The 16,527-nt window shown below is 44.0% G+C and overlaps 1 protein-coding gene across 1 annotated transcript in view; it reads right to left on the minus strand.

The window, feature by feature from the left end:
* The window catches only part of EPB41L4B (erythrocyte membrane protein band 4.1 like 4B), a 182,997-nt gene that overhangs the window by 69,464 nt on the left and 97,006 nt on the right, over nucleotides 1-16,527 (minus strand). Inside the window, exon 16 of the mRNA XM_075495662.1 lies at nucleotides 2,743-2,924. Within this exon, the coding sequence (XP_075351777.1) occupies nucleotides 2,743-2,924 (182 nt within the window). The remainder of the gene's footprint in view (nucleotides 1-2,742; nucleotides 2,925-16,527) is intronic.

Raw genomic sequence — 16,527 nt, forward strand, 5'->3', positions numbered from 1 at the left:
ACCAACCTTGAAAAGGCACCCAGACTTGTCACCCCAAACTGCAAATGAATAACTTTGACTCTGCTTTAAGGGAAGTGGTCCTATCCACACCACCACTGATCTAATGGCGTAAACACGCCAGGTCTAACAGTGGACTGGCCTTTCAAGGGAAATCAGCTTTGCACCTCTGGCCGGGTGCACGGGTGCATTTGGCGCTACTGGCATTAGGCCATGTCAGGAACCAGCACCGATTCCCTCTTCTCTCATCAAATAGCTAGCATGAACCAGCCGTAAGCAGACAAAACGAAGAGAAAGGTAAACCTCCAGGAATAGGTGCTACGTGCCTGTCTCGGCTGTGGAAGTCCCCTTCAGAGCATCGCAGCTGCCAGACAGGCCGGGGAGGCTGCACGCCCTGAGCGGTGCAGGGTTTGGGGGAGAGAGCTCGCCCTCCCCATGCCTGGGGGGACGCAGCCTCCTGGGCCCCACGTTTCATCTCACAGATAACACTCAGTGAGCACAAACAGCACTGCTCCTGATGTTTGCCCTTATGCTTTTCTAAGCTTTTTCTAAGCTTATTTCACCAACGAGGAGGAGTAGGAAAGCAGTGCAGCCTAAGAGGAGACACAGACCTGGAATAAATACCCTTTACTGTGTTTTTTGCTGTTGTTCTTTAATCACCTTCTGTTCTATGGGTGGGCCCGGCTCGCTGGGGCCCGTGGCACAGGACTGTGGGGAGCTGGAGATCGGGCCTGCTGCGGCGTCGCTGGGGCAGGGGTTGAAGCCCCGGGGGGCTGACATGGGGCCCTGGGCCCTGGGCAGAACGGGGGGATCCCCTAGGAGGGGGACAGCGGCAGCAGGGCCTGCAGTGCCCTCAGGGCCGGGACACTCAGCAGCAGCATTGCTGGCTCTGACTGAATCTCCTGGCGTGCTTCAGCTCTAATTCAGGAAAGACAAATACAGGCTGGCACACCCCCCAGAAAGGTCACCACCTCCTGCTGCACCAGGCTGACAGCCCGGGCGAGGCTTTCCAGCTCAGCCTCGCCAGCATCCCTCCGCCATCAGCGCTCAGCTGCTGCTCATGGCGGCTGAGGCCCAGCAGGTGCACGGCCAGGGCGAGCCGCCCAGCAGTCACCCACCGGGGTGCTCTGCGCTGCTCTCCCGGCCAGCGCCGGTCGCTGCAGACCACGGCGGAGATGCAGATACCTGTCGGCAGCACAGGAGCGCCCAGCGGCCCGCCCCGGGCCTCCGCAGCAGCACCAGCAGCACCTCCGCAGCAGGCGGAGGGAGGCCGTGCTGGTGGTGCGCCATGCCGGCCCCACACACTTCACAGCATGAAGGTATGCCAGCATGGAGCGTAAAATCCATGAAAGACAGAGGAGCACAGCACGTCTCCTGGAGGTTGCTCCTAAGGGAGTAGCTTAATTGAAAGCCCCAGCAAGAAATTAATATCGCTGCTTAGGATTTCTTCCTTAAACATCTACAATGCCTTGCATTTTATTTCTTGAGCTTCCCTCCTAAAAACCGTTATCTCCCTCTCCTTGGGAAAGAAAATTAAAGAAAATGGGTTTCGGAAACAAAGTCTGATTAAAGTGCCTGTGCAGGTAGATGCCTGTGCATTACTGCTGAGGTGGGACAGCCTACAGTCAAGGTCACCCAGAACCGTCCATTACAAGATCCTGGTTTCAGGAATTTGAAAGTTGTCAGATTAAGTGCCCAGGCTGAAAGTTTCCATAATGGATGCCTATCTCAGGGTGATTTACAATTATAAAGGCAAAAACTGGGCAAAGGAAGAATTTATCATCCCCTTGAGGCAAGGAAAATAATAGATCATACCTTGTTTTGCCCATCTTCTGAAATACTTAAACAGCTTCAGCATCTCACACACTGCAGAGTGCAGAGATTAAAAATTTGGAGAGCAAGAAGTAGGATTGCTCAATGGCAGGGATGTTTCTCTTCCAGTTCCTGAGTAAACCTACAAACATTTGGCCAAGCTATGTACCCTTAAAAAAGCCTGTACATGTTCAGCAGCAGAGAATTAGACCCAAACTCCCCAAGGTTGCATCAGGAACAGATAAGCTTCTCTCCTCTTTGCTTTCTACAAGCCAAGAATTTCTCCACCGGGCAAGCAAGCATACTCCAGTCGTGGTAGGTAGGGCTGAGCAGGAATTCTTCCCATTACCCAAACTAAAAGCAGTTAGTCTGCTGTTTGTCCAGTACTCCAAAATTTCTGCTGTTTGTGCCCAGACATGAAAGCAAGAGTCAGATCCAAACAATGAGGGCTGAAGGCCAGCTGGGCAAATCAGCAAAAGACAATGGCAGATGAGGATAGGTTTGTGAAACTATACAAATAAATAGTAACAATGAAAAAATAGCCTGTGCCAAGTAGCTAGAGACTCAGTATCTGTGACTAATTGGGTATTTGTTCAGCTATGGAACACCAATCTAACACCAAATCCCGCAACCCCGTAGCAAAGCCAGGAAATTGCAAATCTTGTCTCATTTGCACATATGACAAAGCTAGCAAATAATAACAGGAAGTATATTCTTCAAGGAGAAAAACTGAAATGAGTGTTGTCCTCTCCTCTCCTCTCCTCTCCTCTCCTCTCCTCTCCTCTCCTCTCCTCTCCTCTCCTCTCCTCTCCTCTCCTCTCCTCTCCTCTCCTCTCCCTTCCTATTCCCCTTCCCCTTCCCCTTCCCTCCTTGCCAGAGACCAGTCTGAAAGCTGCACAGTTACTGAAATGACATTCGCTGCAGTGGACTTACTGTTTGGGTTTGGAACTCCAGAAACAATGTCTTTGCTGTCAGGAGCAAGGGCGCCATAATTCGCATGGTGGTGGTGATGACGGTGGTGGTGGTGGTGCCTTGCAGGCATTTTTGTGGTATATGGTGCTCCACCATTCTCCTCAATGTTGAACTGATGCAGATCACTGTTGTTCAAGGGATAACTACAAAATAAATTCAGTTCAAATTAGAGCAGTAAACAGTAGGATAAATTGTACTTTTGGAGAAACAGCACGCAAACTTTCTTGGGAAAAAAATGCATAGCTTTTTTGTAAATAAAATTTTTAACGAGGTATATCCTAAATCTTTACAGTTTTCTGTTAACAGGAGACTCTCAAGGTGAGGAAAAAGCATGCCTCTGCTTGTTTGGCATGACTTTAATATCAGAATTATTTTTTATTTTACACACTACACAATCTCTGCTAGACTCTTATGCCAAGTCAAATTCTGACTGACTTATGGAATATTATTCTCAAAACCATCAACATTTGTCCTGCAGGAATTTGCAACTTCACCTGGGATAGGAAAGTGGTCAGGCAGCAAACAATAACTCCTTTAAAGCGAAATTGTCGGAAGTGCAGACCAAGGAACAGTTCCAGAATAACATTACATTCCTGAGAAAGTTCAGGCCTCCAAATTTACAGTGCAAAACAGCTGTATGAAAAATTTGTGACTTGGGAAAAAATGGAGAAAGATCCCATTGGAAAGAAAAGGTTTTACAGGTAACAACATACAAAATAGCACTTGGTCAAAAAGGAATCATACCTGTGCTGGTAAACTAACTGGGGTGTTTTTTCAATATGCTTAGTTAGGAGATTAACTGTTGTCAGTCTATAATATATGGAGAAATGAAGACACCTTGAAATTTGAATTAATCATCTGTAACTCAGAGGTGTCAAATGACACTGTTGATTTTCTTCAATAGTTTTAACTGATGCCATTTCAGTTTATTGTTTGAAATGACGATGAATTTCTAGAAATGATATTTTCTCTCCGTGCCAGCAACCAAAAAAGATTGAGATAACTCTACATAGATACTGCAAATGACTTGAATGCGCTTTCCTCAGAGGAATGTTTAAAATTTTTATAACCTTTTAACTTATTCTATAGTATTGCACTAGACAGTAGTTGCAGTAAATCAATTCATTCCAAGAAAAGATGAATCCCCTGCCCATTTGAAAAATGCTAAAGAAATTATAACTTCAGCTGCATGGGTTTTCAGTTTGCTTTTATTACTAACAGCAGCTGAAAACCTGACAATATGGAATAAAGACAAACAGAATAATTAAAGCAACAATGAATAAATTATACCTAGCTACTTGCTACATATGTTCTCTGCAGATTACTTACTGATTCAAAGCAAAATTAACCAGTCATCTGCAAATAAACACATCTGTATCATTTCCAAAGATATGCTGAAGCATGCAACTCGGTATATCATTAATAACCACTGTCTTCTTAGTAACAGCTTCTGACAACATGAGGTTTCTGACTGGGTAGTAATTGAAAAACACTTTTATGCTGGTTACTTTTTGAAAGCAGGAGGTGGGGAGGGGAATGTTTTGTATATTAATCTTGGCAGGTTCCCGGCATGTAGCAACGACTACCAATAAAGGCACTTCTGTTGCCTTGTTTGCCTTAAGGAAACAATGCAAATACGGGTCTGATCCACAGGGGACAGCTTTGGTGAGCTCAGATAATCCAGGACTGGTCTGTCTTTTGAAACTGCCTATATCTTCACTGTTATAATCAAATCAAGCAAGTGCCTACTGGGGGAAAATGGTACAGGCTAATGAGATTGCACACTAATTGTAACACCTCTCTTGCACTCTCCCTTCAAGCACCTTGGATTAAGTGACGTTTTTTGACCGAGAGGATAGCTGGTTTTGTTCACACAGCTAAAACCCTTATTGGAAATAAGATCAGTTTTGGGCTGGAGCCTCAGCACATTTTTTTTTTTATGTGTATGATTCAATTTTTTTTCAAGACACAAAACCCCATGTGCTTGGGAGTTGCTTTCATTTCACCTGCTGGCAGGCTGGCTTAGCAGATTTTCAATTGGTCTTTTCAAAATGAACGAGATCACACCAAATCCTTAAATTGACTCCTCATATTGCTATGGGCATGAGGTAGCTTCCATGCTAAAATGGGAATGAGCTGAGCAGCTGAATGAGCCAAAACCCCTCTGGCATGAGGTCAAACATGCACCAAATTCTCTAGACGTATTTCTTGACTGTCCAGAGAGGAGTGCTCACACCATGTGAAATGCAGGGAGACCATTAATTCAAAGAAGTAAAGAGCTAGCCTAGCACAGCTGATGTTCAGGCATGCAGTGAAGTCCTTGAGGACAGTCAGTCACAAAGCTCCAGTCAGGATGTCAACAGCCAGGCAGTGCACTCTGATGTGAAATCCCATGTTGAAACTGCTGGCCCTTTTAGAAGGCTGCGGTCATCTGCACTCTTGCAGGGCTGACAGCAACTAACGGATATTGAGGCAAACTCATCTCAGTGGTCAGTCAACTCTTGCACTTCTGATGGATATGGGGTTGGGCTGAGGAAGACTTTCGCACCCACACCCTCACTACTAGGCTGATGAGTTAGTGAACAATATAAACAACAGGGCTTACAGCAGCCCCAGAGCCAGTCTGCTAGAAGAGTTGACAGTAGCCAAACAAAAATATCATGAGTAGTCCAAATCCCTTTTCTGTGTACTCTCTACTATATAATTTAGGGGCACGTTGGACATCTTAGTGCAGTTTCTACAAGGTGGCATCATTATTATCATATATCACATCTGGTTTTCACTTATTTTTCTCTTCTTCCACTGTCTTAAATCTAAAGACTTGAGACTTTTCCCCTAAATGTATCTTTTTGCCATTAACTTTTCTTTGTGTTGCTTGCTTCTATCTGGCTTACCTGAATAGATAATATGCTCATGCATCCTTGCCAACCCATTGATGCAAATAAATTGCTACTTTCAATGAACCAACTTTCTGACCATATCCTAAGCCCTCCACATTTTCATACTTGCTCCCCAGCCATCAAGTGATGCTCTCAGACTATGTGCATACAAGGACAGGTATCATTTTTCATCCTTTCTCTTCTATTTGTCTTTTGGCCCTCCTAGTATGCCAACGTTACACCTTTGTTTTACCTTTTAATTGTCAATTGGCTGTCCTGCAGGTTTCCTCTTCTTCCTCTGTTATTTACCTGTGCAGTTCTCTCAACAAGCTCCAGCTGCTTCCTATACAACCAACTCCTGTTCTTCAAGGAAAATGGGGCAGAGCCCTACAGGCTACTCTGTAAAGGAAGAAAACATTTCTTCCTTCTCTGTCCCTCCCTCAGGCAAAGCACTCCTGAGGATTCAGTTACCGGAGGCTGAACCTTCAAAAAAGCCACTCAAAGTTCACAAGACACTTGGTATTGCCTTTAGCCTCAAACTCACATAATTACTTTCTTCTGACCAAAAAGGCAGCATATTGAAGAACAGGGCAAGTAACATGTATCTTCTGATTACTTTTTCCATTTTAAAAATTTTATTTACATTACTAGTTCTCTATCCCAATTTTATATTCCTCATCCTTTGCTTTAAAAGCTATTTTCACTTGACATTCTTACATTTCATGTGCTCCAGCCATCTGCTGCCTTACCAAACCATGCCTCTAGTGTACAACTCACACATATAACAGTGTTAGGAGATCATAGAAAAATGGGGAACAGAAAGGTATTTGAAAGACTGAATTATCCACCTCTCCCCTCAAACCCAAACTAAATGGGCCTGTTACCCCAACTGACTGGCTGAACTGAATCTTCAACACCTTCAGTAGGAGACTCCATGACCTCCTTGTGCAATCGATCTCAGTGTCTCACCATGCCTACACTTACTTTCTTTGTTTATCCTTTCTCCTTTACTGCAATTTAAGCCTGCTATTTCCTCTCCCATCCATCACGGACACGGTGAACACATTATTTCTTGCTACAGAAACGTGTGTTTTTGAAAACGGCTCTTCACATCTCCCTTCAGAGTCCGAAGAGCTCTGAATTCTTCAGTTGCCCCTCACAGGTCACATGTTTCTGATACGTCTTGCCATCCCCATCTGCACAGCTGCCCCCTGCTCGGCCTCTGACATGTGGTGCTCAGAACTGGGCACCCCATTACAGCTGAGGCCTTGCAAATGCATTGCAAAGAGGAAAGTTTGCTTCCCATGTCCTATGGGATCTTATCCTGTTTATACACTGGAACATGACATTTGCTTTTTCCTAAATAGCCTGGAGTTGTTGACTCATGTTCAACTTCTGATCCTCAAGAACACCAGATCCTTTCCTAAACTGGCCAGGTTTCCATACCCCACAACCTCAGCTGTGATGCAGGTTACTCCTACCTAACAGTACAAACATAGTATCATTCCTCCTGAGCTGCATCCTAAACTTTCTCATGTGCTACGATCATAACCCGTTCAGGACTTTTCTCTCATCCATGACAGGCCTGGTGTGAGAGGACTTCCCATTCTGGTGTAAACTGTGAGTGACAAGAGATTTTTTTAAAAAGTAATCGCCTTTCTGTGCCATCCTCCCAGCAGCCATCCTCATTCTCCTGTAGAACATAACTGTATAGACCTGCATAAACATCTTTCACCTGTGTCCCAGAGCAGGCTTACTCCTGCACCCTGTCCGTGTCCCCTTCTTCCACCCTCTTCTTGCAGGCATCTCCCACCTGTCTGAAGTTGCACTTGCAGAGCAAATGGTGGGGCTCTATTCTCTCCCCTCCTTGGGGAGGCTGGTGGGGAAATAGCAGAAAGCAGGCTCAAACTGTTGTGCCTCTTGGATGACTCTGCATTGAGTTTAGACCTTCACTGCTATAGCTGAACAGTGGTTTAAAAAACTCCCAGGCTTCTAGGTCTGGCTGTGATAAATAACCTTCAACCATTACCACCCACTTCTATTCTTTGCTTTGAACGCTGCTTCTGCACCAAACCACTGCAATTTTCTAATATTTAAAAATCCTCAAACTTTACACACACATCTCCACAACCCCTCTCAATCTTCCCCCATCCGCAGCTCAGAGCGAGCCTGACGGTGATTTGTGCAGCTTTCGGCAGCTCAAATCCACACTGCAGGCTTTGTGCTGAATGTGTTGGGAGGCTCCCCCAACCACTTCACTTCCTAATAGGAGACATTTCACCCATCACCATATCGTAACAATACCTTCTCCAACATCAAAACGGGCTTTAGATGCGCACCCAAATGGCAGTCAGTGGAACTGTTAAAGTGTACGTTAACATGTACGTGTATTAATGTGTATGCATGGAGGAAAGATTCTCAGAAGTTTAATGAAAGCAGCCAATGCGCATGAAGATTCAGTGTGGCAGCTGAGGGGATGAGACTTAACAGCTATGTTAAGCCAAACATTCATTTTTGGGGCTTAGTCTCTCCCTTTGGGAAAAAAAAAGACTTTGGGTTTATTCCCTGCCTGTGCTTCAAAAGAACTAACAAAAACCCCAAAAAACCCCAACTGAGTTATTCGCCAAACTTGCTTTAATCACGTTTAGAATCTCACACACCCCTCGTGTTGCTAGAGCATGTAAAGTGGCACAGAGAGCCTAGGAATTTTGCATACTCTGGAAATTTCCCTGTAGAGAGGAACGAAGAGGAAATGGGGGGATAGGAAGAAGGTGGTGTTCTGCGTGAGTATCAATTAATGGCCAGAACATCGGATTGAAGCAAAAGACTTTGAGAGGACCCAGTGTTCTACAAGGGAACACAGGCCATGGCAGGAGGGCTGCTTATAAAAGAGATAGGATGAAGTTTCATTTTTGCAACCAAAGACTGCAAAGGATATAAAAGCAATGAGTGTTCTTAAGTAAAGGAGGATTGGGATCACTAAAAACAAACCTATGTTAGTTTTTTTTCCCTGCACCATGTAACCAAGTCCTCTTTGCTGGCCAGAACTGGCTTCCTAAACTGTGAGAAGTGTAACTAAAGCTGACAGCGCTGTTACGCTTCCATGCTCTGCCCTAACACCACCAGATGACAGGAGAGCTGGCCCATTTGTTTCCTTTAGGGAAGGCCTGGGAAGATGTGGTGCAGATTTCTCTCCCCGCTGCCAGGGATGATCAGCAGTCCCCATCCATTGCTAGGGACACCTCAGAAAGCAGAGCAGGCAGCCAGCAGCCCTCTCCCAGCCAGACAAACCAACCTTGGAAGGAAGGAGAAAATGGTGATGGGGAAGTGGGTGCTCAGAAATGGAGATGGGAGTGGGGAGAATTTCTCCTGCAGGAGATGAAAGTATATGCAGCAGCTTCCTGCATTACAAGATGCTGAACTAAGTTTTGAAGGAGTAATCTGGAATTCTCCACAAGAAGAACAGAGCCTGTGGCAAAGCATGTTCTAATAAAATACCAAGAAACAAATCTCAACTCAACAAAGCCATTGTCCTCACAGATTTCACCTTATCTACATAAAGATCACTAAAAAAATACTGCCTTGCAAAACTGTCATGCAAAAATATGCCCACTGGGGAACTAAACTTGCTTTTCTTCATTTACAAACGGTTTTAATTAATGATAACAATAGCTAATGATATTTAATCACCTGTCAAAAAAATTCATTGTCCCAGATGTCCTTGCAGATGAGAAAAACTCTGAAAAGCAGACACAGAATTTTCTAAGACAGATGAAATCCTCCCCCAAGTCAGTGCTGCCTTCCCCTTTCAGTCACAGGCAGACAATGTATGCCTGGCCTCAGGAAATAAAACGGCTCAGGGTGGCTAATCCAAGCAAGCTAACTCAGGTTAAAATAGGAGCAAAACCAAGCCAGGAGGGAGACAGCCTGCAGCTGATCTCAGGTTGCTAATCAAGCTACAGCCTTTTCCACCACTTAACCCATTAAATAACTCAGGTCCTCCAAGCTAAGCATATCCCCCTCTCTCTCCCCTTTCCTCAGTATCATGTACCTGCCAAAGCGTGCACAGAGAAGCAGGGCCAGGCCTGAGGCTTAGCTAACAGAGGAGAACATGAGAAACCACGGGATGTGACAGAAGAAGTTGCTGGACGTAACAGATGAAAGTGTCAGCAGCTAACAAATGTTACAGAACGTGCCCTGAAGGATTGCTGGATTTCACAGGTAGTTAAGGGAGAGCTACATGAGAAATGGCCAAACTTCACAGAGCACTGAAGGGGAGTATCTGGGACTTTTTGGTGAGAACAACCTTGCAAGGCCAGCACTGCCTAGGAAACCGTACCAGTAATACCACATAAGGTCCAAACTACCTAGGTAGCCTTGGGAAATTTGAGTATGGACTTAGCAAAACTGGAAAAAGCAGGGGTAACTGAGAGGAGACAAGGGAAGGGAACGGGAGAATCCGTGTGCATCAGGGAAGAACAAGCATGGGAATATGGAGAGGAGGGGAGAAAAGGGACCAGCCACAGGTAAGCAAGCTGCTGGTCAGTATGCTTGGCTGGTCAAGCCCTGATCCCTGCAGTCTAGGTCATCTTCTTAACTGTAGTCCCACTTTCTGTGGGGGTGTGTGCATACAGGATTGAGCTCTCTGTGCTGCCCCATGCTTGTGTGATGCTGCTTGTGTCTGCAGGTGCTAGTAAGGGCACTGCTCTCCACCTCTTTTGCTCTGCATGACTGGCTGAATGTGTGCTCTATGTGCATTCACATCTCTGGAATACGTGCTCGGCATCTCTACAGGCTGGGCTCAGAAATCAGCAACTACTGCAGCCTCACATCTAGCAGATTAGGAAGGTGAAATCACTTTAGTCTCAAAACCAATCCACTGGATTTGGCTTCCCTTAACAATATGCTCCCATCTTACAAAATCTCCTTTCTGTCTCTGTCCCTAAAAAGCTGAAATTCCTTGAAAAAAACATGTTTTTAAAGAAATTAATCAAACTGTAGAAGTTTCGTGCTTCTAAATTATTCAGATTCTGAATGCTGCTAATGCCCTACAAAGAAATATGCGGTCTATTGAATTTTCAGTAATTTGCTGTAACTTTAAAGTCCAGCGTGAACGTACCCGATGCCATTGCCACACACAAGACTTCAGTTTAGGTTATAGATTTTTACCCTTTTAACACATTACCAGTAAAGCCACTGAACAGGTATAGTGTGCAGCAAGTAAAAACTCTTACCAAGGCAGGACAGAATTTTTCACTTAGTTGCTCAGAAGACAGTATTAACAGGTAAAAGTAACACAAAATCAATCACTCAGCACAGCAAGGGCTTTCTTAATTACAAACTTGCAACCTGTCCTACCTCTGTTCTCACTGCAACACTTGGGCAACTCATTTGAGTTAAAGCAAGAAACTGTTAATTTTATCTTAAAAGCAATTTTCAGACTTTTTTTTAAAGTCAGAAATAGAGAATGAGACATTAAATAACACAGTAGAAACTGAAAATGCATGATAACAAATAGAGCCCTTCTGGGCTCAAAATTTCGATACAGAAGCAGTATCCAGTTTTACATTCAAGTTCCTTGAAGCCTTGCTTCAAATCAGCCTTGCTTATTGATTCAGTGAGCTCTAGGTGCTGAAGACACAGACCCTGAAGTCTCAACGCTCCCTTGCCTCTTTCATTCCCCTTCTCCATTCCCATAGTCTCTAGCAGACTTTATTGCTTTTCCTTTTCCAGTTCCTCCCATTGCATATTCCACTGTAAAACTCTGCTTCTCCTAAACCCTCTACTTAAGCTTTTTGTTTCTCTGGCCCATTTTTTTTCTGAGCTCTTCCTTCCTTCCTGTCTGACTCCTACACTCCTACTGATGAGAAAGACTCAGCTCGGGGATACCAAGATGCTGGCCCTGCTGCCTGCCAACAAGGCCTCAAAATTCAGGGGCTTTGCCCCTGGAGATGCAAAGGAACACAGCTGCTTTGTCATCTGTTTAGCTACTGCGTTCATTGCTACGTCATTACACAATTTAGAGAGCACTGCAGATGTATTAATATTTTGTATTTCTACTTCTCCTCAAGAACCCCAAGGTTCTCAAAATTGCAGAAATTGGTAACAGCAGGTAAACTGTTGCAATTCTAATTCCAGCACAGATTGTCATAGGTTTGGGGGGGGGGGGGGGGGGGGAGTATAAATAATCAGCTTCTAATTTGGAGTTTAAATTTTATTAGACCAGTACTTCCTACTACTCATTAGGTGTGGCTACTTCTTTAATTTTCTTCAGGATGCAGGAAGTAGATGTTTTTCATTGCCTCATTTAAAAAGAATACTGTTTTTTACAATCTTTCAACATATGACATTGCTAAGCCAGGAACTACAAGTTTTCCAAACTGTTCCTATTTGAAACATCTGTTCTTGCTTAATTCAATACATCTTCATCCTTGATATCATCAGCTGCAGGTTTTACGGTTTGATAGCTTAAAGCTAAAGGCCATACTAGAACTAGGAAAAGAAGAAGGAAAAAACAAGCACATTACAAACTTAGAAGATAAAAAGTACAAAAAACTGGCAAAAGCTGAAATGTAATTGTGGTGGCAATTTGAAAACAGAGCCCTACGGGCACTTCCAATGGTTCTCCAATAGCCTTAGCTCAACATTTATCTTATTTTTAAATTGAAAGATTCCTCAGTTCTCAGAATTCATGATGACCAAGGCAGTCATCATGAATGCTTCTTCTGCCAGAAAGAAAATGAACTGGATTTCTTCTGAAAAGGTACATGCAACAGATCATGGAAGATAAGACACCACCAAACCAAAAGGAATAGTTTCATAGAGTCAAGAGAAAGACATTATTCCAGAAACACAAAACAAAGAAGTAACACTGGCTCTAAGATATCAAGCTGGTGGAACTTCCCATCTCCACCAATCTTCCCTCTGTGCCAAGTCTGCCAAGACTCTATCTGAAAAAAAAAGAAATCACCATCTTTAGGACAGCTGGATGGGAGATACTGTATTTTTTTAAACACGACCTTTTCCTCCAGTTCAAAATTGAAGGTTATTACATGCTGAAATTAAAAGCAATATTGCAAGTTATTACAGACATGCTTGCATTTTCTGTAGCAGCCTACTAATACGTGCAGTGGACAATGCACATAAAGGCTTGATTTGTGAACTTTACAACTAAATTCAGATTACCGCTTGTGAAACTAACTGTTTGAAAATAAGTTGTTTTCCTTTAAAGGACAGTCATTAGGAAGTAGTTGAGAGCAGCATTTAGTCTGCAGAAGCTTTATTACTGGAAGTGACTCATATCAGGGAGGAACTCCAGCTGAATCAAGTTTTTATCTGTTTTTTGTGACACAGCGGCAACAAGAGCAACAGCACATACACTCAGAAAGGAAGCCTATTTGGCCAGTCACTTCAAGGAACAACAGTACATGGAAAACAAGGGAAGCCAAACAAGGTCTTCATCATTATCATATAGGGCTTTGCAATGTACACTGGCAATGCAAGACACAGAGACAAAGGTGTGGTCTGTCCCTTTATGCTGTGTTTTTTATCTACTTTGACTAGTATTGGTTTTGTCCAAAAGCTGCATCTTTCTGTGTGTCTGGTGCCTGCTGAGAAAGGAGGACTGATTTTCCTGCAGGCCCTTCAACAGTAAAACTTGGGAGCATGCCTAACAGCACTGTGTTTTTCCAAGCGTTTGCAGTTTGACTGTAAAGTAGGAAAAAGTATTCTGAAATGGTTTGAAATCTCGATCCTCACACTGTAGCACAAGTTCAGTTAGGGTGCAGAGGCTCGACCAGCAGAGCGATAGTTCAAGCTGGCTCTCAAAGGAGATTCTTGGCTAGCACAGTCTTAACAAAGGGAGCTAGGGGTCCTGGTGGATCAGTTCCCTTTCAAAGTACAACACGCACAGTCCGAGATCAATTTAAAAAAATACGGTTCCTATTTTATGTCCATTAATGCCAGCTGGTCTGTAGCAGCTCTGGCTCAGTCTCTTTGGCTACCATTAGCAATGCTGCAATGACAGCATTCCCCTACAAGTCTGCTTTCCTTGGTTCTCTTTTGCAGAGTAAGAGAAAAAACACTCATCGTCAACAGTCTTTCCAGAGTTCTGGTGAGCCAGGTTAGATGGATGTGCATCGAAACTTCTCTCCTTCGGGCTAGGTAGTAGTAGCCTGCCTGCTTGATACACAAACTGGAATAACTGGTGGAAAACCTCCTCTGAAAACAGATGATTGTGGCACTGAACTGTCTTCCTCCTCCCCCTCAGAGGGCTCCATCTAGCCAACTTTGATGCCTGAGAAGCAAATGATATACTCAATTTCTTTTTTTTTTTTTCCCCCTTAGATGCTCCCCAGCTCACTCCTTGCCAGCAGCTGAAGTTCCATTTTCAAAATGACTTGCAAGCTCTAACACTCTTTCTCTTGCAGGCTGAAGAGACATCGTCTGCAACACTCATCCAGAAGGAACAAAAAATGATATTTTACATCACAAGGTCATAATACATGCTTTGTTCCCATCCACAGTGTGAGAAAGCAATCCTCCTTTTGGTCAATTTGCACATGGGTTCATTGACAAAAGGGTCTGGAAGGACTTGTCGATTCTTCTCCTTAAGTGTGCAAACCCCCAACTGCCAGCTTTGGAAATACATTACAAAACCCGATCCCTTTGTTCACTTTGCCTGTGACTCACATCAGCTAGAGAAAAATAGCTGAAAATTAAAGTTTAAAGAAAAAGCCCACACTAAAACAATTTACCAAAAGTGCCAACGCTTTCAGCATTGTATTTCAGTATTCAATATTAGTCATTAGTTTGCATGCCAGGGCCTAACTGGGGCTGAAGAGCAATATATTTTCAGCCCAAGTTACAGATGTGGTATCACCAGCTTTTTGATTCCCCCACCAGTTTCTGGGGGAGAGGACGCAGGACTACAGAGTTATTACAGGGCAAACATAACCTCCCTGCAAATCCAAATACACAGAGTGGAGAGCCAGGCCTGAACTCTGCGGGGCAAAACTGGTTTCCAGCTTTATTAAATGCAGGAGGAAGGTATGCAGAGACGATCAGAAGATACTCTCAGCCAAGATGTATCAAGCAATTCTCCAGCACATGGAAGAATGCAGCTGATTACACGCTGGACTTCAGATCAGTGTAATTTCTCAGATGCCTAGCACTGTACTCACACACACCGCCCCCCGTCCTCCCCAAGTTGACATGACGATAGTGTTTTATCACCTGTAATCAGATTACAGAAGAATTTCTAAGTGTATGCTAGACTTGTAAAAAGGTTTTAGACTTGCACAATTAATAGACTTCAGAACGGGGTGGGGAAAGTTTGCACACACAGTTCAACGGGTACCCCTGAGAACATCCTTTGTTTGGATTCAGAAGGTGGTACCTCCTTCAGGCAGTTTGCAAGGCTTTTTTTTTTTTTAAGTAACTTCTCTGTATATTTAGAACACATTCAAAATGTGTTGATTTCTCTGTACCCAGAATAACTGTGTAACACGCTCTTTGGTAAAAATTGTGTGGCATTTCCTCATGAGGAACTCCTAGTTAAAATAATTCAACACAATGTATAAACACTCACACGCCAGCACTATCAAGTCCCTGTATTGAGTTTGTGCATCTATAAACGACCAGTAGCTTCCTGTAGCAGCACGAATCTAGGATGTAGTATTGATTTATATTGCCAGGGCTTTCCCAATATTTTATTTTTAAACAGAAGGTGCTACTACATTTAACAGCTGAGTTAACATTTTCCACCTTTCTCCTCTCTCCCCTCTTACCATGCAATTTGGTTTTCACCTGCAGTGTTTTGTGTTGCTTCAAACAAGAAACTGTATTCCTAACATCACAAGGCCTGTATTAGTCACTTGCTAAAAACAATACTTTGTAAGTAACGAGTGTGCCAATTTTAGGGGGAAAAAAAAAAGTGCTTTTAAATTTAAAGCAACTTACTTGTACTACCTAGTTCAGTGCAGGGGCACCCGACTCCATCTTTGTTCAGGTGACGTAAGCTGCACAGGTCAGTCCGAGCAATGCCGGGGTCAGAGAGGAAACAGGTAGAAATGCTCCCTCTTCCCAACTGCATCCCAGCCCATCTGCTACAAGAAGCCAAGTAAGACTAGAGCAAGGAAGGACAGATAAATTGATCTCTTCTTACTGCTCTGATTGCTCGGTGACTTTGCTGGTACAGATTTATGCAAGACAGCAAGGACGAAGTGGGGTGAAAAAGTGAAAGGGGAGTGCGGAGCGTGTGAGCCACTTTGCCAGAGAAGCAGAATGACCAGTGCTTCCCTCGAGGTGACACGCACACACTGCAGAACACACAAGTCCCACAGGTTGTTCTTCACCTGTGTGCAGACCTCCTGCACGAGGCATTTTAACACTTAAGGACCGGTTAGGCCTTGTGCTGTCTTTTCTTGCGATCTGTCAGGGAGATCCCTCATTCAGCGCACCTTCAGCAATAAAGCAAACCACAGATAACAACGCACGACGAGGAGGAACACTGACAACAAACCACACAGAAGCCAATGACGTTATACGACAAGAACGATACTGTATTATGAATGCAGGTGTGTGAATCATGAAGCAACAACGCTCCACTTTAATGTGAGTATGCAAAAAAAAAAAACTCCTCCAGAGGGCATTCCGAGCAGCAGCTAAACTAGGCCCTTGTTCCAATGGCTCCAACAAAGTTTCTCTGTCTTCCTTTCCCAAATAAAATGCTGCTGAAACAGAGGAAGACTAGCCTGGGGAAACTGAAGTCAGCCTCTGTGATTACCCACCTTAGGCTTACTCTGGCATTTTCACATCTCAGTGCACAATTGCTTCATTGTTTTCCCCCCTCTACAGACTGCACTGA

Source organism: Mycteria americana, chromosome 2 (assembly GCF_035582795.1).
Source record: "Mycteria americana isolate JAX WOST 10 ecotype Jacksonville Zoo and Gardens chromosome 2, USCA_MyAme_1.0, whole genome shotgun sequence".
NCBI lineage: Eukaryota > Metazoa > Chordata > Aves > Ciconiiformes > Ciconiidae > Mycteria > Mycteria americana.